Here is a 22756-nt window from a genome sequence, read left to right as displayed (position 1 = left end):
ACGGACATGACACTGCGAGATGTGCTAAAGACGGCAACGAGTGCGCCCGATATTGGAAGCCTGACTGCAACCAAAGTGCGCAGCACCATCTCTCACTACACTCTCAGAAAAAAAAAAAAAAAAGGATATATTCTTACACCGCTTGTATCATATGATATAAGACACCCCAAAACTTCAGTTCGACGTACAGGCTCTCAGTGACGTTGAACCGACTGTACCAACTTTCACGAGCGGCTTGATAGCCGAGTGGTACAACTTATTAAGATAATTAATGTACGTGCTACATCAAGAAAAAAAAATATCGGGGTTTTCTTGGCCTTACTGCAAAACCTCAGTTATATTTTTTTTTTCTGTAGTTTTTGACACGTACTTTAGTTGTCTAATAAGTATATCGCACCGTTATCAAGCCCCTCATAAAAGTTGGGGCCGTCTCTTCAACGTCAGTGCGTTGTACGTCGAACTGAAGTTTTGGGGTGTATTATATGGGACAGAAGGGTGTAAAACTGCACCCTTTCTTTCTTGAGTGTAGGTGTGGCCCACCCAGTTTTCTAGAAACATACTCCTGCATCATGTTTGAGTTGTGCATCACCGGTCTATTGTGATCGAGAAACCGAGGACCCGACACGGGAGAACAAAACGCTCCGCAAGTTTTCTACGAGTTACACAGGGGAGTTACGCAGCCTTGTTCGCAGAGGGGGAAAAAAAAAAAAAGAAGAAGAACGTTCCGTGTCTACTTACTTAGTCACGGAAGAAAGATCACGCGATATTGCTCGCGGTACATCCATCACAACAACGGCAACAACGAAAGAAGAGGCAGTTTTATTACAGCGGCAGCCGGAAAAAGTCAAAACTTGACTCCCCCTCTCCCATCGGCCCACCCAACTTTGTCAAACACACGTAAAACACAAGAAAGCAACCTTCTTCAGAGTGAGCTAGGGGCGCAGAAGCAGATGCTCCTGTAGATCGGAAGACTTCCGAGTAACTGCAACGAATATTAGGTGAAAAAAAGAAGAAAGGAAGCCCTGTAAGCAGTCTAATAGACTTCAGGGGCCCGCCCAGGCACCTCCCTGCAACACGCGCAAGGAAGTTGCTTTAAAAAAAGAAAAAAGCCTGGAGCACAAAAGTTGAACAGCAGACTCGAAGGAGAGATGGACTATTGAAATGTTATCTATTATCTTCTCCCATCTTTCCTCCTTTTTTCCCCCGAAAAACACTGTTTTCTTCTTCTAGATCTCGCCTCCGTGTTGAGGGGCGCGGAAGGAAAACAAGAAAAAAATACTAATAAAGTAGCTAAAAAAAAAAAAAAACAACGCCGAGACGTTCACTCCCGAATCATTGCTCTTTGAAGGGCAGCTGAAGATCGGAAGACAGACAACAACTCTGCTGCTGTCCCGTGTCGCGACGGCCTGTGGCATTCAGCACCCAGTCGCTCAACTAACGTGCTTTCTATTTCTTTTCCTCGGGGAGAATAATAAATAAATAAAAAGGTAACAATGGAGGCCACGTGAGTTTACGAGACTGGAGACCAGCTAACTAAGGGGGGGTGAGACGACGACGACGACGCCGACCCCAGCGGCACTCCCCTGAACATGTCCCCTACTTCTCCGTTTTTACGCGGAAAGTAGATAAACACAAAGTTGATCCTAAAAATAAAATCTAAAAAAGGGCTATTCTTTTTTTACAGGCAAAGAAGAAGCAAGCAGAGCTCGTTCCTTCCAACACCCTCCTTCATGAACCGTAACTTTCGCAAACTCCGCATCCCACTTTATATATATATATATTTTTAGTGTCTCGTTCGAGCTTTGTTTATTATTTTTAATATGTTTTATGTCTTGCGTATAAGTTATTTTATATTGTACGAGTTCGGTTTTCTGTGGATTCAGGATGAAATGGTCCCGACACCTCACTCCCTCCCAAATAGTGGACGGTCTTTCCCTAAAAATTGGGGATTGGACACGCTTCCCGCGGACCGTCCTCCTCACCTCCGACCACGTCGGCTGTGGCCCGGTCCCCCTAAACTCCGTTTACACCTTACGGTGGATCGCGGAGGACGCTACGAGACATCGAAGCCAATGCCGCGCGAGGGTCACGTTACTTCTGGAAGAGACGCAGCGACGCGTCGCGATGCGCGTGGTCACGTGATACGAATTCGTAGCGTTGGATTGGCTGGGATGACTAGTGTAGCGGCCGCCGCGCTTCGTCGTAAGGTGATGAAACGGAATAGAGTGGCGGCAAAACACACACAAGGGGAAAAATGGCGTACGCGCAGGAAAGGCGGTGGAAACCCCGAAGCGAAAGGAGGAAGGAAACACACCGGCTTCCGTCGGAAGAAGAAAGAAGGAAGGCTTCGGTGCCTTGGCTTTTCACGCCGACTCGGGCAAAAATAGGAGATGGCCGGGTGGTGGGGGCACCTTTGAAAAGAAACCAGTGAAACATGAAAAAAGAGAACACAACGAGAAAGCACGGGCTGTAGTGGGGAGGCTAGCGCACACGCCCGATACAAACACACACAAAGATACACGACGGCATTGAAAATTAGAAACTCAAAACTCAGCCGCCCCCCCCCCCCTTCCCTCCTTTTTTGACTCTTTTTTTTTTTTTTCGCTGACCCCCTCCCCCGTTTCTTCAACCCCTCAGTGTGCAAAGCGAACCCACCTCGAACAAAAACCGACGAAAGAAAATAAAAGAAAATCTTTCGCAACAATACAATATTGAAAAATTTTAGCATAATGAACAAGATCAGTCGGTTTCGGAAGATGGATTCAGACACCTGGGAATAAGAGAAGCAAGGGGGAGGGTAAGGCAAGAGAAGAAAGAGGGGATGGGATAGAACGACCGATTAGTGCGCTCAAGAAAAGAAACATGAACGAACGAAAAAAAAAAATAACACGAAACGAAGTCACGTGATCTTTCGGAAGGCGCTGGGAGATGCCGTGTACGTTCAGTTTTGCTCGGCTAAAGGAATCGTCCGAACTCGAACCAGCCCGAAACGAGCGAACGAACGAAACTTTTTTCTTCCAAGTCCAGAACGGAAGGTGGAAAGAAGAAGATATATAGAAAGAAGAAAAAAAGAAAACAAACAGCTCCAAACAAAAAGAACAAGGAGCGATATGAAGTGGACCCCCGAAAAAAAAAACTTGCCCCTCCCAACAAGACCCCACACGCCCCCCACTCCCCGGGAGGAGATAGAGAGACAGACAGACCCGGAGGAAGAATAAAGGAAAAAGAAACGTTACAAAAGAAAGCAAGAAAAAGATAGAACGGCTCGTCTTTCGTTACTCCGACACTTCTTTCTTTTGCCATCTCTTCGCTTTTTCCCGTCCAGGCAGGTGGCGGGGAAAAATACATTCCTGAAGAGAGGGTGTGTGTTGTTGCCTGCCTGCTGCAGCGACGGCGGCGAGCAGCCTTTCCTGCGTTTGATCCCACAGAAGCGGAATGGTGGGAGAGAGGCACGTACCCCCTCCTTCCCTCTCTTTCCATTCCGCGTGCGCCGCGTGCTCTCTGCTCTTTCCGTCTCCCCCTTCGCGCCGTCCTCCCCCTCTCCTCCTCTCTTGTCCCGTCCGAGAGTTTTTCGAGCCGGCCGGACGGAACACAACAGTTTGAGTTCGACCGTGCTTGGGGTTGTGTGTCGCGGCTCGTCGTCCTCCCCCGACCAATGGAGAAGTCGTCGGTGTCGTGGTTGTCGCCGCCGCCGACGGGAGATGCGTCATCCGTTGTCAGCGACGCGAGCGACTTGTCAAGCTAATTACCCATTCGTCTCCTACGCCTCAAAAACAGGAAACTTGTTTTCTGACAACATGTTGCATGCAGCATGAAGACTGACCGGACCCATCGAACGTAACCGTATCATTCATCCGGGATCGTTCGAGAGAGTCGTCCGAGCGTTTCGATGTCGAGTCATCACCACCAAAGTGCACAGTGCCCGAAATATCGGTGACACTTCCCGTGTGAGTAATCGTGTTCGTCAAAAGTGGATTCGCACGTTGTGGGTGACAGTAGGGCACTCCGACAAGGACGATGGCCAAAATGTGCGATTGGATGTACGTCACCGACCCTAGGTTCATGGGTCGCACCGGAACCGCCACGACCGTGCGCTTGGATATCATTGTAAGTCCTGATTGATCAACACTCTATTAAGGTTTCTACATTTGCGTCGTCTAGTCGTGGTCTCGAAAAAGAAAATGTAGATAACAGTGAATGAACCGTGCTGGTCGACTGGGATCAATGCGTCACAAAGCCACCGAAAGACAAAAGGTTTGACGAGGCCGGGATTCGCTCGCCGAGTCTCCTTATTACCGGTAAGGTATGTTAACCCACCAAGTCACTGGCAGGATGAGAACAGCAGGGCGCCTCTTTTTGACGTCCGGCCACCTGCACGTGCCGGTTGTTTTCCGTGGTGCTTTGGCTCCGCTTACACGCGGGAAGCTCGCGAAACGCCGAAGTTCCATCGATGGTAGAAAGCTCGCGCTGAAGGACCTCCCTGCTGTTCTCATCGTCTAAACTACTACCCCACCTCGTCATATGGGCATTCTTCTATCACCGTTTTCCAGCTCTCCTACGAATACACTGGAACGGAATGAATCCAAAATCGGGTGTGCTTGAGGCTCGTGGCGCCGAGTGGAACACAGAACGGAGCATTTGTTAGCACGTTTCTGAGAGGTACGACTACGAAGCTCGCGCTGGAGGCGTGACAACTGAAAGACCTTCCTGCCGTTTTAATGCCGTCAGAGGTTATATGCAACTTTGAACTAGTAACGTTGACCGTTTACTCGTGGACAACTTTCTGTGACGTTTCCGACGAGAGGAGTGCGCGTGCAGAACCTCGCGAAGCAGCACGGAACGCTAACGATCTTGGTCTGCGATTCCGTCGAACGCCAATCAACGGCCCTTCGAGTATTACGGGCGCTTTTTTCTCCGACAACACAACTTCGATGCGGTAACGAGCACCTAAGCACAAAGCGACCCTACGCAACGCTGGCAGGTGCGTAGGGGGTGACTCCTATGGTATAATGGCCATGGGGGTCAAGGAGCTTAGCTCCTCTGACCCCGAGGGAACCTCATCCGGAGAGACCGTTCCCGACGGAGGTCACCACCAATTGATCCTCCATCCACTTGGACGGTCACGCTGGGTGTTGCGCGGCGTCACGTTTCTCTGTCTCTCTCTCGCCGGGCGCAATTGCTCGAGCGGTTTAGACAAGAGCGTAGCAGACGAAACGACCACTGAAAGGAAGACGCCAGTCGTCATATCCCTTTCGTTCAGCCTTTGGCCAGGAAATAAGCTACGCTTCGAAGTAACGACACTTTAGTTTTAGCCATTGGATTCGATCTTGTTGGCTATTCTCCTCGTACCCGGTGAACGGAGTCTATGCTCTGCTCCAGTCATACGTAACTACGGCCTTCAAATCAGTGTTGCCAGTCATCTAAAGTTTTATCTGAAATCGCAGGGAACGCGTTTCCGCCCCTCCGGTATTGTTGAAGCAGACCGCGACAGCCAAAAATCCATATCGGTTGACCTTCCTGTCACTGTATCTAAATATCAGCAAGTAGCATTTCCGAGTCAGAACGGTCACCAGTTTCGCCAGCACTGTACTGGGGGAAGTGGTGGGTCCCCTTTAGTAGAGCGAAAGCACCGTTCGCTCTGCTGAATTGGAAAGAGCATGGAAACAGTACGGAGCACGTGGAGCGGAAGCTTGCGCCGCGGAACCCATGGATTCTGGGTTCGGTCCCCACCCAGTTCGTTTCGATCCGGATGGACATTGTACCGTTGCGTGCGGCCGTGTATCACTACTGCGTCATGCACGTTCAAGACGCCAGGCTAACCATAAAACCGCGCCAACTAATTTTTTTATTTATTTGCTGCGGAGTTTATTTGGGGGGCTGACTCACCTCTTACCGTCTGAACAAACATATAACACAAATTTTGAGAGGAGCGAGGTAGATGTAAGGGCCACAAAAAGGATGATGCTTGTCGTCATAGCCCTTTCGTTCGGCCCGCTGTGATAGCGGAAGAGGACGTTCTCTCGCTCGAGCAAATCATTTGTGCATTCCGTGGCATGTGCGTGGGAGGTCATCGCCAATATGCCTAGACTGTCTGTGTCTGACGTTAGTCCCTCGCAAACAGGTGGTTACTCCTGATACTGCGCATCATTTCATCGAAAGTTGTTTTTAACATAAGCCATTTTATAGAACCCTTCTTTTTTTTTTGTGTGTGTTGGAATACAATTAGTCGAACATAGTCTCGGTTGTCATCAAGTTACTTTCAACGTTATCCTGGGCGACAGGGGTCCTTGAAAACTTCCATCACCGAGTGAAGCGTGCAAAAAACAGTCTGCTGATGCAAGCTGTAGTACGTCGTAGATAAGTTAGGTTTTGCGCATATTCCTAAGATGTTTTTCGATAAAAGGATACTTTTACGATATAGCGTTAGCGACTTCGAGTTCTCGCCTGTGTTAATGTTAATGCTAGATTTAAGAAAACACATTAAAAGCTATTGATCGCGAACGTTCATCGCGACAACTTTTCTTGGCATTTCCGGGGAGAGGAGGAGATCCCGCGCAGAACTTTATTCAACGCTCAAAATGGGAAAGGGAACGCGTGCTTGTACCTTCCAGAACTCACTGCATTGCCAAGAAAAGTTGTCACGGAGTATAATCAAGGCTCAAGAGCGACTACTTATCCCCCTGCAGTGTAAGCGATAACATATTCTATATGTTCTGGTGAACGTCTCCAAAGTCAATATATTTTGTCATTGCACAAAAAAAAGCAAAAAAAAAAATAACAATTCGCCAAGGTACACAAATCGCAGATGTATGCTTATGTTTTGCGACGTTCTTTTGTTCCCTGCTGCATATCAATATAGAACGCAAGCGTTTCACAGCTGTGACAAAAACAAAGCACAGTTAACGAAAGAAAAAAATATTCGCGGAATAAAACGATAACAAAAAAAGTCGGAAGGTCGCCGTCAGCGGGTAGGAAACACGATAGGATTTCAAAACTCCATCATCGTGGCTACAAAAGAACACAAAAATACGTATTTTTTTCGTATCATGTCTCCCGGCTGTGGATACAAGTGAAAACAGTAGAACATCTTTTTTGTGTCTCATTTTCTTAGTTTATCATTTCAGTTTTACACAGAGCGCTTCCGCTACAACATCTGTCTTACTCACAGTGGCAGAACTTTAGGACAGGAAGCCGTACTGTCAGTTGCTTCCCCGCGTAGCAGGGCGATCGCTATACCTACCGCCGCTTTCATTTTTATTTTTTTTTACCTCTATATACCTATGTGTGTGGTTCTGTTAGTAAGCCTCCGTCTATTTGTCTTATACAAAACAAAATACAGACAAAAAAGAAGCGGAAAGCAAGATTTTGCTGGTGGCACGTGCGTCACTACTTTTTACCGGAATGACGTCATAAAACTATAGTTCAGCGTATTAAAAAAAAAATATCAAAGATAATTTTTAAAAAGAGCGCAGGCGTATCTACGGTTCGCAACATTTCTTTATTGATACATTTTTTTTTTTTTTAAGCCTGAAATGCTTTTAAAAAAACGTTACCCCTCAATCCCAAAATTTGGTTCGTCCGTCCATCGGTCCCCGCATTTTCCGCTATATTTAGCGGGGAAATTGACGTCTTGTGACCAAAATAGGGAGTTCTCGTAGATCGTTTCCGCTGTCCCCGCTTGTGATCCGGGACTCTGCATGCTCAGTAGTGGCGTCCGCGTTCCAGAGAGCGTAGCGGAGGTGGGAAATATGGTCTGCGAAAAACTCCCTAATATCAGTTCAGTTTCGCCGCTAAATTTAGCGGGAAATTGACGTCCCGTGACGTATACACCGATTCAGTTACCCGTTAAATTTAACGGAAAAATTCACGTCTTGTGATCTAGATGCCAATCTAGTTTCTCCGGTAAATTTAGCGGGGGAAATCTACGTCACGTGACTTATGCAACCATTCATTTTTACCCGCTAAATTTAGCGGGACAATATGCGTCACGTGACACGCGGAATTCCCTATAGGACATTCCGCCGATTTTTTTTTTTTTTTTTTTTAATTTGTAGCGAAACGTGGTTGTTTTACTCGTTGTAAGAACGGCTTTGTTGTACCAAATATCTGAAAAAGAGAGGGGCAGTGCAAGATGTGTGCAATAGTGAAATGTCCTTCTGGCCTGGTAAGATACTCATTCACTGAAAGTTTAAGAAACCCAGGGCTTATAATAATCACGCTGCTTGCTTCGTGATTGGCTGTTCGACATTCCGACCGGCTAATGCCACGTTCCTATTGGCTGCTATGCGATTATAAGATGTTCGGAACTATGCGCGCCCTGCGCTTAATAAACTGTCAGTGGCTATAGTTTCTGTGTTGTTAGAACAACACCAATCCTGTCGAATCGTACACTTCGAGGTCGTCTTCGATTTCCATTTCGTAAACGCGCGTCGTGTTCTGTCGATTAATGACGATATTTCACTCGGTCCACTCGGGAGTGGCTTACGTAAAAAAAAAAAACAACAACTAATATTTCTCCGGTCTTCAGTTGGGTAGATTAGAAGCCGCTTTATCCCCGCCCCAGCCATCACCGCCTAGAATAACCGAGGCCCGCGAACATCATATGCTCTTCATCCACGAAACCTCATCACGATCGGATTGCGCCCAGCCAGCAATTGGGACCGAACACCGATGACGTGCGTCCGTCGACGCGCTAATTGGACGCGTGAGCGAACCGGACGCCGACGCGGCACTCGCGTGTAATCCGCTTCTTCGCTCGATCTCACTTTTATGACGTCAAAACTCTAATGCACACGCTTCGTTTATTCTATAGGTGTCGCTTTCTGAATGTACCTGCAGAGTACGAATCCCGAGCACGACAGAACCTTTTCCTGCCGTCTTCTACCTCGTGTGGAGCAGTGTGATTCCGCGAGAGCTTAGAACCTGGCTTCAGGGTACGTTACGGTTCCCTAGGAGCACACACATACTGATAAAATAAAATAAAAAAGAAAGTTAAAGGGGGAAGCAGTAAAAGGCAGCCGCGGTATCCGTTCCCGGGGCGATGCGTTCTTTCCGTCGTTTCCGTCGCGACCTCTGCCCCATCCGTTTCATCTCGTACCCTCGGCCGACGTTTGACTGTTTGCGTCAGAGCGGGGAAGCGATCAAAGGAGCGGCCCGACCCACGTACCAGCACGTCGCCCCGGCGACGTGAGTCAAAAGGCCGTTGCCATCCATATTTCTCGTTATTATGAGGCAGTTTTGGAATGGCGCACGCGAAAGCTTTGCGAACGCAGAGGATTGCGTCGTCGTCACTGCGCATGCGCCGAACGCCAACTGAGGTTTGCGCTATCTTAGCGTACGCTATTTTTTTTTTTTTTTTTTTCAGAAATTGCGTGCGTAGGCAAAGAGTTTTTGCGAATTTGCAATAAGAATTTGGCTAAAGCCAAGACGCGATGCGAAAGAGTTCTTCATCGCCCAGTTGTCTTTCTAGCGTGAAATGGTGCGATAGTGCTTGGGGCGAAACCATTCGTTGAGCAGGAACGTTCTTGGGGCGTCAAAAACCTTTCAAAAACTTTTTTTTTTTTTTTTTTAGAGTGTAGAGAAGATTTGCTTAGGCCATGGAGATGCCCAGAACCCAACTTTGTAACAACTAAAAAGGAAGTTCGGATGACAAACAATTTAGCGTTCGCGGTTTACAATGGCTCGATAGAGGTGTAAGTTCCCCACATTCAAAAATAGGGAAATTATTTCTACATTTGCGGTATATTCGTAGCCCATTACCGTTCTCCGGGCGTGCGTGATATTTTTGGGGAATATAGGGGTGGGGTTAAATCGAACAGATTTGGACAAAAAGTGGGTGTGGCGATTACGTGGGTGCCGTGTTCCCTGTGTGTTTTGGGGCTTGGTGGACGTTGATGTGAGAATAATCGTACTGGTAATTAAATAATTCACTAAAATTTAATAATTGCTAAAGGCTCTAATACGAATTATCATTAAAACTCAATTTTCGGCGTGATTTATAAAAAAAAAAGTCAATTGATATATTTTAGTTAATCCTTGTGGTTTCTGAATGTGCTGGATTGAGATATATAAACCATTCCCTCGGAAAATTTCAAAGAAATATTAAGTATGCGTAATTTTTTGTCAACCCCTACGTGTTTTCGCGGAAAAAGTGACAATAACCCGCCAACTCGAACAAAAGAAAAATAAGACTGCCATATGTATAGCGACCGGCTGAACTTGGCATTCGTAGAGGAATGTGCGTGATTGATCTCGCTGTTGTGTCTGTTTGTGCGTTTACCCGCTTGTATATCAATGCAGCGTTTCGTATATTTCCTGTTGTCCGTGTATGAATGGCGAGGTAGATAAAAAGGCGCCTGTCGACTTTTGTTTTGCCGTTTTGAGCGTTATTTGGTGGAAGCTACATCAATCATACTGCGTGGCCCTAGGCGCCGTACCGCCACACGCGAACACTGTCTGTCGTCTTTCACGTACAAGGTATGGTGCAGGTGCTAAAATACGGATATTTGGAGTGTTTTAGTGCACGTAAAAGGACGTCGAAAAGGCATATACGCCGTGCGCTGTCACTCCGGTGGAAAGCCGTGTAGTTGGCTAAGCCTTTCGACCCGGCTCTCGCTTACGGGCCGCCATGTTTGTTTCGGGGAGGAAGACTTCCCCCATTAACAGGAAAAGGGTGGCTACTTTCCTCCCTCTTGGGGGAGCAAATTTCGCCATGTTTGTTTCGGGGTGGAAGACTCCCTCTTGGGGGAGCAAATTTCCTCCCCATTTTGTAGGAGAGTCAAACGGTTCACGCCGGCGTTCCGCGTCGCGTTCGACGAGTGCGTTGTAGACAAACGGCGGCTAGCTTTAGGTCTACCCTCTAATCTGTCCAATCAGAGCTCGGCATTCTGACGTCCCCGCGCGCTCTCTTCTCCTCCTCTCCCTCACTTTCTCGACGGGAAAACATCGTTCACGAAATAATAAAAACCAAAAAAGTCGCATGCTTTATAAATTATATTGTTACTATTTTATGACATCCTCTGAAATGTGTCACGATTTTGGAAAGCTATGAAGAAGCTAAAGTCTACAAATCAGCGAAACACTTCAGTCGGTCGCCGCGCCGATATTCATAACACTTTATTTATGCCAGTGAATGTGTACCAGATAAAATAATTATTTCTTAAATATACGTTCTGACTTTCGCTGCATCACTGTAGAATGTCTGCAAAACGCTACTTTTCCCCATTGATCTCACGAACCGGGAGACATTTCTGCTAACCAGGAACTTTTTTTTATCTAGATTGCGTTCGAGTCCGTTCCAGGAAAAGCGCTACACGAGAAAAATAAGCCGAACGCAGGCCACGACGCTGGAGAGCGTATCCGCACTTGCTTTCGTAAAAAGAAGAAATGTATCACATCGTTCGTGTTTCCGATACATAATTGATCAGCGATTACCGAAATGGATCCCGATAGCAGCAGCTACTACAGTATTCAAAACCATAAATCCAAGACAAAGGCCCATGTTCAGTGAGCCCATTAAGTTCAGTAAAGTCGTTTCTAGTTAGTTTATATTCAATAAGCTCACGTTCGATAAACAGTCCTGTGCGCTTCTATCCAGTAAGCTTATATTCGGTGAGCGTTCAGTGAGCTTATGTCCAGTGGACTTGTGTTCAGTCAGCTTACGTCCAGTTCGCTTACGTTCAGTGAGCTTATATTCTGTAAACGTTCGTTTATTGAGCGTATGTCCAGTACGCCTATGTCCAGTGAGCGTACGTCGAGTAAGCTTATGTTTAGTAAGTTTCTGTTCAGTGAGCTTATGGCCAATGTTCATTGAGTTTATGTCCAGTAAGCTTATGCAAAATAAGTTTATGTTCAGTGATCTGATGTCCTGTAAAGCCGGGGCAGCACTGCTTGTACGTTATACAAAAGACAGTCCGCATACAGATTCGAACGCGAGTTATCGCTGACCCGTGCTTCCAAAGCCGGAGGGGGCAATGAGTTCAAGGAGAAAACTTGGCGAGCGACATTCGAACCACGGATATTGAGATGACTCGCGTTTGCAGACTGTCTTTTGTATGATATCTGTGTGACCCCCTCTTAAAGCTTTTGTCCGTTCACCCAAAGGAATAGCTGTCTCTCTCCTCTCGCGTCCTCTCCTTTCAAATCTTTTTTTCTCTCTTCATTTCTTTGTCCCGATATCCTGTCGGCCAACTCCTCAGCAGGCAACCACGGGGCGTTTCCGCAAACTGTTCGTCGTGAACCCAGGCTCCCCGCACCGAAGGGGTCGTCGCGCCAAACAAAACACACGCGCAGGCCCATGGACTCAGAGGCGCTTCGTGCTGCTGCAACCTTGGCGGCGGCCAGCGAATCCCACAAATCCAGCTTCGATTATCTCGAAGAAGCCATCTTGAGAGACCCGCCCAACCTGGGCCGCAGCGTCCGGCTTCGTTCTCTCTCCTCCTCCTTCTTTTATGTCCTCTTTAAACGGTTTATTTGTGTGGACACAAACACGAAAATGGGCAGAAGTCAAGCGGCTTTAGAAAGAAAAGCAGCGCGCCACCGACCAGCAATGGTCTGCGCGTTTCTTAAAGCCTGCGCGTTCTGCTAGACCTTAATCTCGCGCCCTTGAACGGCGTTGTTTCCTTCACGGAATATGCGCAAGTGTGATCCCGAATAAATTTCCCACAACCAACGTCACAACAAAACACGGCGCTCCGACTAATCCAACCTTCGTTTCGGGACCAAGTCCCAGTCGGGTGATACACACCAATTGTTAAAAAAAAGCAAAATAAAACTCTTTTTTGGTTATTGCAGTTTGACTCGTTCAGAAATCATGTATTTCGTGGACAATCGGTGATGTTCAAAAGTTAAAATTAGAAACAACCATTAAAACTTTGCTAACAGGCTGCTTTGGATCGCTATAGGCCATTCTGATAATCGTTGACAGTGCGCTGCCACCTTTGTCTACTAGGCTGTGAAATGCGTTCTGAGCATGCGCAATAGCTCTCTTCTGCGGAATATCATACACCGCATATGCATAAAAAGCCCAGCGACTAAGCACTTTTTACCTGAGTGATAAGTGTTTCAGAACATTTACCGCCGTTCCGTGGACGGTAATAAAGTCAACCGCGAGCAAATCGTTTCATTATCATTAGAGCCTCGAGCTAGTTTCGGAATGTCAGGGCGTCGTCAACTCAAAATGTATCATTCTTGCTGGTCGACCGATGAGGCTGTAGCATCACCGACTAACAGTGTTGAGGGGCCAATCGCTTTTCGACGAACGCCGTCGCAATATGCCGCGCCGCTGTGACCACAGCCGGTCACATCCGCCAAGAGGGCGTGGCCTACCTAAGACAAATGACAAGGAGGCGTGGCCTGTGTTAAAGATGTCGTACCTGACGCTCCGGTGTTCCTCTGCAGTCCGCGACGGATCGCCTTTGTCCCGCGCCTCCAGGTACACCAACCAGTCGCGTCAGAAGAGATCAGCTTCCACGCTGACAATAATAACGTCCCCAACAAAGCGGAAAACGAGCAAACGAATTCGACGCAGATACAAAAAGTCAAATGCACGATAGGTCAGTGACAATGCACAACGAGATAACAAACACCGTTTCCGTTCTATGCACCGCTTGAGGCCACCCCAATTTCGGACCACCCTCATTTGCATCCACTTGTGTCCTCTATCTCGAGCTCCCGACTTGCACTCTCGACGCCCGTCCCAAAGAGCGCTCTCCTAGCCTCGAATCCTACTCTCCTCTTCGTTCCCAAACAGTCCACATACTACTACACAAACAACCGAAAAGAAGACCCCCTTCTCGGAACAACAAAAAGGACGGACGGAGGGGGGCACCAGCGGACAGAGCGGCGAGCCCCAGTCCCCCAATCTTCGCTCTTTCCCCCCGATGGCGTCCCTGCGTCGTCGTCTGCGGCCATTAGAGCAGGCCACACATGAGCGCGGCCCCGCCGGTTTCTGACGCAGCGGACCGACCATTATTTCCGAAGCCCCTTATGAATTTCTAATCGGTCGAGGAGGGCCCCCCCCCGGGTGGAGGGGGGGGGGTCTAGAAGAACCGCAACAAAATACACCGCACCGACGGAACCGGCGGACCGGAGACTCGAAGAATGGGAAGCCGTCGAAAAAGAAAAGCCTCATGGTTTTGGCAGCGGTGTAGTGCCCCCTGAAGGCATGCTGGGAGTCCTACCTGGTATTTGCTTCCGGAGGCAAGCGTTGGAGGATGAATGGTACTATTCCTAAACTGTACCTCGAACAATGCCCAGAGGCAAACCCTCGAGGTAGTCTAGGTACTGTCTCAGGACTGGCCAAGGTACTGTCCCTGGACATTCCCTGGTAGTGTGCCCAGAAGCATGCGCCAAAGGTGGTCCAGGTAGTACTGTTCCTACTGCGCCCGATTATATTGTCCTCGGAGGCAAGCCCTGGAAGCAGTCCAGGTGCTGTCCAGCGACTTCCCCTGCTATTGTCCCTGGACACCACCTGGTATTGTCCCTGGACCGCCCTTGGTACTGTGCCCGGAGGCGGGCCCTGCACAGAGTCCTGGTACCGTCCGTAGTATTGTACCCGGAGGAAACCATGGGGGCAGTCTCGTAGCTGGAATTTGTCCACGGAGCATGCCGTGGACTGGTTCTGGTACTTATCCTTGGTTATATACCTTGAGGCAGTCAGGTACTGGTCTGCTCCTGGCTGGTAGTATTTCTGGCGGCATCCCTCGAAGGCAGCAGGAACAAGGTCTATAAACCTGAGCACGAAGATGAGATGTGGTTGCGATTGAAGGAATAGACCTGTCGATGTTAACCGGACTGACACAGATACGGATATATTACAGAAATGGTCTCTATGAATATTTTGGAGGTACCGTCCTTGGAACTGGAAAAACACAACTTACCATTACACGTGTAAACCGAGGTTCAAACTGCTAGATAACTAAATTAAAGCGATCTATTCACAACAAAACTTCTAGGGTTACACCGAAGCGAGCCTCGTCCGAAATATGGAACCGGAAGTCCGCCTGTTCCCTCGATCATCAAACCCCGACTTGACATTTGTTGTAATGAGCTTTCCGTTGTGAAAATTCCATGTCGTTTTCCATTCAGCGAGTCGACAAAAAGAGGCAGAAAAACAAACTAAAAATAGAAAGAGCCATCGGGGCTCAGACTCTCCCCGACTTCTCATAACCTTCTCTCTCCATAGCCCCACGAGGGGGCAAACGCTGGAGTGTCTTTGTACCGCGGTTGTTCGATTTTTCGAACGATTCGAATCCTCCTCGGACTCTCCTCTCCCCCCGAGGCTGCTCTGAAGGACCCTCCACGTCTGGAGAGAACCAGAAGGGAGACGCATTTCGATGTAAAGTTGATTTTACGAGCCACTCCCACGCCCTGCCGGACAAAAGCCGCCCACCCTCCCGGCACAAAATCCGGACCCAATTTGCATTACCTTCTTTTGCAATATGTACATGCGTGAATCCGACTTCGAATCAAAAAGTGCTGAGTCATTCAGTCCCGAAGTACGAGAGGGGATAGGGGGGGGGGGGGGGGGGAGGGGGGGGTCAACATTGTGTGGCAGTATGAAAGCTACCAAATGAATACATTTTTTTTATTCACCCTGCATGCATGTCCTTTGCTTTTTCCGAGGAGTACATGGCTTCGAGCTTGCAACGGCGTTTTATGTATTTCATTGTATTGCTCTGATAAATCACGCTTCGTGATTGTTTTTTCTGCGTTGTGATCGGCTAACGCCGCATTCTCATTGGCTGTGGAGGAGCGATAATGAGATGCACGCCACGCCCTGCATTTCTTCAGATGTTAATGACTAGAGCTGAGGTCGACTAAATTTTGGTTCTGTTGCTCCTTTTTGCGTGTGCCAAAGTTATCCTGCAATGAGAGGCTTAACCCGACGATTGTGCTTGAATCTTTTGTGTTTTTACCTCCTTTCTTTGTCTCTCATCTCTTTCTCTAGCTCTCCCTCTCTCCTCCAAAAGCAAAAGAAGGAGATAGTCCCAACAACGCGATTAAAAAAAAAAAAACGCAAGAAAACTTGGGGAAGTACAGAAAGAGCCTTACCATTCGAAGACTGTCCGAAGAATGCCAACGGACAGCAAATAGCAAAAGAAAGGAACGCCCAGAGATTCCTGGGTGCCGCCGGCTGTCGCGCGGTAATGTTCGGGAGGAACAAAATGTTTCTGCTTGCCCGATTGTTTCGAATCACGCGACATTTCGGCTACGGTATGTACGTGCTGGTCTGCGCGACCCTCACGTCGTCTCTACAGCACCAAAGTCGCGTGACTTTACAAAATGTAGTTAATAGGACATTTTCTTTTTTCTTTTTGTTTCTCTTTTTTAGTTGTGCTTCGAGAGATGTTCCCTTCGGAAGATCCTTCTCAAAAAATAATTTATGTTCTATGACTATGTAATATTTATTTGTCACGTAAATGTACGCACGGCTGCATACAGCACACGCAAACCAACCTATGCTTTTGACTAAACGCTGTGTCTACAGTCTACCGCACGTACGCAGGTTACACACGAGGAATAAGAGAGAGGGGTGTGCATTGGGGGTATCACTTCTACAGCGGAGCAGAAGATGTCCTTTCCAGACAAAAGTGCATAAACTTCCATACAAGTAATACGACGTGAATTTCGAAGTTGCGGCTATAGCGTTTAAGGATGGTCACGACCAGGTGGAAGCTACGTGAAACGCGTCGTAGTGGGAACGCTAGGAGTCATGACGCAGTCGATCAAACTCAAAACGCAACGCGTCTGGAAGAGCCTCTTGTCACGCTATGTAACATCTCTCGCACACCGCGGGAGCACTCTTCGCGCGGAAGAACAGAGAGCAAGCAGACGGAGGCGGACCGCCAGCCATGAAAGAAAGGCGACGTCGGAGCTGTCGTCGGGCGTCGGACGTCACGGCCTCGGCTCCTCCCATCGGTCGGCGGGGGTGAAGAGTTTATTTATACGCTGCAGGCCGCGGGCGTAGATAGACACACATCGCGGACTCGAAGGAATCCCGCCGCAGGAGGGGGAACAAGAACACACGATGTCGGCGGCGAACAAATGAGCGGCCAAAAGGGCTCCGCTATTCTGGGCGCATTGTCCGACCTTCCTTCCCCCCTTCCCGACACCCCGACGCACACATTGCCGTAATGCGACCAGCCTTGTAACCATTTGTACGACTGCTCCCCCTTTTTCTTATACCTTTCTTTTTTTTTTTTTATATATGTGTTCTTGGCCCTTGGTTTTTGTCTGCGCGGTTCCGCGGAAGACGACGGGAAGGCTCCACTCACGATGTTTGCAAATGTCATGGTCGACCGATTTCGCGTCGTGCGCGTGTCGGATGACTTAAACGTGTCGCACGACGAGTTGGACGTCGTCATCGCGCGACGCACTCTTTCCTTCGTGGTTCGCCTGCTCGCCGTGTCGCTAGAGATAAAATTATGGTGTTAGGGCAAAAGAGCGAGAGACGTGCGACGCGTCCCACGACGTGACTGCGCCCGCATAAAGGGTTGGTTCAAGCAGGACACGATTCACCACGATTTGTGTCATGCACGACTTTTACCGGACGGAAATGTAGGTTTTTTTGTACTTCCGGTCCGTTTTGGAAGGGATTTTGTTGGGGGGAGGTAGCGGGCGTCCGCTTGCGTCCTCGGAAGAGGGTGGCACCTATTACTCGGGACGCCATCCCCCCTCAGTCGAGGCCTCCGCGGCCGTTGTCCGTCCCGAACCTCCCGAAAACAAGCGAGGACGAGACGATGGCCAGGAGTGCCAGGAGTGGCAGGAGGTGCTGCCCCGCGCGCCTGACGACTCACTCAAGTCATTCCAGACATGTACAAATTACTCAAAAAAGGTAGTTAAGTTAAGTTACTGAGTATCGACGCCAAAAGTAATTGGAGTAGAGTAGAAATTACGCATTTGTAATAGTAATTAAGTAAACTACTAACTACTCTAAAAAGTAGCGAGTTACTTTGAAGCTACTTTCGAAGTTACTTTTTTATATTTTGTGGAAACAAAATGAACAGCAGTTTTGATCAGTGAAAAACCCTGCGAGCCTAAAATAAATGCAGTCTATTTATAGCTTGCGTTTTCGCCAAAATAGTTTATTCGCTCGCAGAAGCAACTGACTTTCAAACTTCTTGATACGAGAATTTTCCCCTTTTACTTCTAAAGACGTCCCCAGCCAAGCTAAATAGACGTTTCACCGTGGCACTGAATGGAACGGCAGCGGTGAATTTGAGAAACAGGCTGTGCAGGGTCGGGTAAGCGAGTGTCAGCATCTTAGGTGTCCATGACGAAACATGTGAGGTTTGCCTCGGGTAGAGGGTCTTTTAGAACAAACTTTCCTCTTTTTTTCCTTTTTTCTTCGCCAAGTTGAGATTGTTATGACTGGCCCCTCTTTATTCCGACGTCGTTCTGAGAGCACGCTGAGAGAGTGCACCGGACCGTCAAGGGTTCAAGTCTCGCGCCACGACGATGAGATCATCCGGACGACTGCGCGTTCCGTTGTAGTGCTAGTGCTCCGCTACTGAAAAAAAATGTTTTGGTTTAACAGAAGATGAACCGAAGTATACTTCTACGCTGACGCCGGTCCAACAAAAGGATCTCCCAAGGTAACTCGCAATCCTCGCCGGCGACTACAATATTCTAACGCGCCTGACACGCCTGACAAGTAAATCGTTTTTAACAAAGTTGAGGTCTCACAGGCACGGATGGTCGGAAAGACGCGAAGGATTACGTGAACAAGCATCGTCGCTCTGGAAGCGGGAACGTGCTCCCATGAACGGATTATCCGTGCCAGGGTTTGTGCGCGGGGGAGTCGGGCTTTGCAAAGGCGTATGCGCTGACAACAAGGCGACCATGGGAACAGGCGCCCAGCTGCGAGGTCATTCCAGTGGCGCCTCCCTTGGAGCCTACCGCTTGTGTCAGAACTCACTAAAGACAGACAACAACTCTCGGAATGTCCCCGTCTTTCACGGTTGCAGCTGGAAACGCGGCCCCTGCGTGCATTACCGGATTAGATCAATACCCGACCAAGGCTTGTTAAGCATCTCTTCCTACGTTCGTGCGTGCCGGTGTTATGTTTTGGCTGCTCGTCGCCACCTTGACCCAAGGACGCCTTCCCGAACAAGGGGGCCCCTTGTTAGGGAATGCCACTTCATCTGCCGGCGTCTTATTCATTTCTGCGCTTAAACTTTTGTGATGGGCAAAATTAGCACTATATAATTTCGAAAGTAGTTAGTAATTTGAGTAGAAGTTATCTGAAAAAAGTAGTTAAATTAAACTACTAATTACCCAAATCAAGTTGTAATTGAAAGTTACCAAGTTACTCGATAAAGTAGTTAAACTACAGTAGTTTGAGTAGAGTAGTTGAACTACGCCCAAGTCTGAGTCATTCTAGAATCGTGCTGTTTCGAGCCCGGCAGCGTGGTTGAAGCCCTCAATGAAATCATCAGCGCGCGCCAAAGCGGATACGATTTTTTTTTTTTTTAAAGGCGGAAACTATTTTATGTTGCCTGCACGACGTAATTCATGTTCAGTGTGACAGCCCTTTAAACGTACCGCATGACGAGTCGGACGTCGTCATCGTCCGGTGCATACCCTTTCTTCGTAGGTCGTCCACTTACCGAGCTACAGTGTATAAACGTGAGCCGCGTCGCTCCACACGACGAGGTCTGTGTCAGGCGTCCGACGCGACACATGACAATTTGCATGTCGTCGTGCCTTGTCGCCACGCGCTGTCGAGGCACGGTACTCGCTCCTACAGGTTTCGACAGCATGACCTTTCGTATGACGTAACAGATAGGCGAACGTGCTCTGTGCGAATTCACTTTAGACCAGGCACGTAGCCAGGGGGGAGGACCATGAAGCCCGCCCCCCCCCCCCCCCCCCGAAATCTTTCATTTTGCTGGGACCTCCTCTCCCCCCTCCCCCTCATACTGCAATTTGTCATGGGCGGCGGCCCCCGCCCTCCCCCCCCCCCCCCCCCCCCCCCCCCCCCCCCCCCGAGCTGAAATCGTGGCTACGTGCCTGCTTTAGACGCAAGAAAGAAACGCTGGTTGCGTAGATAGCACGAAGTTTCCGGGATTAGTGTCTGATTGTCCCTTGCAATACCGGTGCTGACAACAGATTGGACGAAGAGAGACGAAGTCTTTGCTAGCCTCCTTTTTGTATGCACTCTCTCTATGCGTTCGTTGGGGACGAATATACTTCCCGCTGTCTAAACTAACGCACTCAGGTTCGAAATGGGACCACTGCACCCTGGGACCTATAGCGTGTGGGTTCTCAAGTCGCTACATTCTGGGATCTAGTGACTTCAGGATCCGGCAACATCAGTTCAGAACAGGCTACACTCTCTTGCAGCGTCAATAAAGGCTAGCGTTACTGACGCGTGTTTCCCGAAAACAGATTGAGGCTGCAGGCGAGCTGGTGTAAGTTTACCATTTTATTAAAACACCCGAGTCTGGGTGTGAAAAAACCTTGAAACAACCAAAGGTGGAAGAGAGAGAGAAAGAAGTCGGTCAGAAGACATCTCCCCCTAAGTCTCACCAAGATGTCGAGCCAGTGCAACTGGCGATGACAAACCAACACAAAAGCCTGCGTTCGTGACAAGAACACAGGTGTCTAGAAAAAAAAAAAAAAAAAACTCCTTGTAATCGAATTGATGAAGGGGACACGACATAAAGGTTACCAAAATATTGGTTTCGCCTGGAACTTGTTTCGCCGGTGGAAACTTCAACCACTGGATGACGGTTACAGCTGCGGCTGCGCCCAAGCACGTCATCGTCTGGCACAATAGAAAGTCTGGCGGACTTTCGCCCGTCGGTTTCGTCTTACTCGAGAGAGACGTTTATAAACATGCACCGAAGCAGGAACACTTCTGTTTGGGAGAGGAATCCGGTTTCGTGATAGAACCCGAACTGGCAAGATTCGTGCGACCTGCAAACCATCACTCGTCAGACCCCTCGAGGTGCCTTCTAACATAAACACGGACTTGTTCCATGGGGCCATGGGGTGTCGCGTTCCCACTCGAACAACTTCTCTCAGCTCGCGGGCAGAGCAAGAAACAACTCATTTCGTGCCATGGAAGTAAGCGAACCCGCGAACACGCAAACAGAACGCGCGTGCTGGATGGACCGCAAGTTTGGGAGGAGGTCATGTGAGAGACAGAAAGTGCAGTCGCAGACAAAATGAACTAGAGCGCATAAAGTACAGTACTTCATGGCTCGATCTCGCACAACTGAATGACGCTACAGAACGCACGAAGCACTTCGTGACTCAAGCACGAAAGTCACGAGTATAAATTATGGCGAGCGAATAAATGACGCATGACATGGTCACTTACACAATTTTCGAGGAAGCAAGAAGCTATATTGCAATTAAAACAGCATTCATTCGACACTTCAAGGCTAGGGAGCAGCCACTTTGGTCAACTTTGAATAAACGCAAAAGCCAAGTTCGTTGTACGCAAGTGCATGCCGGTGTGCGCGATTAATCAGTCTTTCAACTTTACACTCTATTGTTTCTCTCCAATGGAAAGGGGGAGCGAGAAAAAAAAAAAACAGACAGTTGTCGCTTGGCACGGTTCTCCAGATGAGGCGACGCTCCCTAGTGGCGGATATGCTCAGAAGCGGGGAAGGGATCCAACGCCTATTAGGGCGAACGACAAAATCTGGAGCGGCCTGGCGGCGAAACCCTGAAACGGAGGAACGGGAATAAGAAAGCGTACGCTAAGAGTTTCTTTTCGCTCGAGCAATGTATAAGTTCTCGAGGAACATTACCACGTGACATTGACTGAAGTGTCTTCTGATACACTGTTCTGTTGCCCCGGACATTCCGCAAGGTCAAAAAGGGCCCGGCAGCCCCACCCAACTCCCACACATCCATTTCCTTCCAACATCCGACCCGTCCTCATCCCCGCAGCACTCAACACCCTCTTTAGAATCAATCTGTCCAATCTCGGGACAGCCCAGAAACAAATCACCTCCCCGCGAAGAAGAACCTATTCCTGCAAAACAGAACAACAAATCCCAACACCCCAAGAAAACACACAAAAAATATATATATAAACAACCGGGGGGCACACGGCGAGAACGAGAAACTCGGTCGTCCAAATCATAATTCATCTCCCCCGTCAGCCGAGTCCATATCTTCGGATCATTCCCGCAGCCCCCTTCGAGCCCAATCTCGTAGTTTCCGAATCCCGGAGCAGCAGACGAAGACAGCACACACAAAACCAACAACGGGGAAGGGAAGGGCACCCACGGAAGATAGAAGCCATTGTTTGTGCTCAATTCTAGACGGCAGTTCGTTTGCCAGCTTCGCTCGCTACACACGCACTCCCCCGGCCTGGAATTTATCGCTTCCTCCATTTGTCAGTCGACGTTGACAGCCGGCGTAGTCACGTGACTCTATGCGCGGCGAAAGGAACACATGTGCGACGAAACTACACAACAGCACGAAACACTTCTCCGTCCGTTCCCCCTCGCCCTCTCACGAGCTGTGCCAGGAGAAGGCGCGAGCAACCGCGAAGCCGTCAACACCATCGAGTCTTCGACACGACGACCGGCACATGCGAGCGTTTGCCTTCTTCTCGGTGAGCCTCCCCCGACTTGGTAACCGTTCTTCCAAAACGAGCACTAAACGTGTCAGCGATTGTCGAAAATCCGCCGGGCGGCAATCGGCCGCGTTCCCACGTGTCTTACCACCACGCGGGTACCTCCCGAACGTATACGGTAGTAGTTGTGGCGACGGTATCGACGACAGACGAAGC

General features: G+C 48.8%; 1 protein-coding gene across 1 annotated transcript in view; it reads left to right on the top strand.

Annotated features, from left to right (window-relative positions):
* Positions 1-3594: 3594 nt before the first annotated feature.
* Positions 3595-22756, top strand: part of LOC8042735 — a 137929-nt gene continuing 118767 nt past the window's right edge. Inside the window, exon 1 of the mRNA XM_042286355.1 lies at positions 3595-4107. Within this exon, the coding sequence (XP_042142289.1) occupies positions 4018-4107 (90 nt within the window). The 5' untranslated portion in view covers positions 3595-4017. The remainder of the gene's footprint in view (positions 4108-22756) is intronic.

Source organism: Ixodes scapularis, unplaced genomic scaffold (genome assembly GCF_016920785.2).
Source record: "Ixodes scapularis isolate PalLabHiFi unplaced genomic scaffold, ASM1692078v2 PGA_scaffold7__128_contigs__length_106722199, whole genome shotgun sequence".
Lineage (NCBI taxonomy): Eukaryota > Metazoa > Arthropoda > Arachnida > Ixodida > Ixodidae > Ixodes > Ixodes scapularis.
This window is presented reverse-complemented; position numbering and strand designations above follow the sequence as displayed.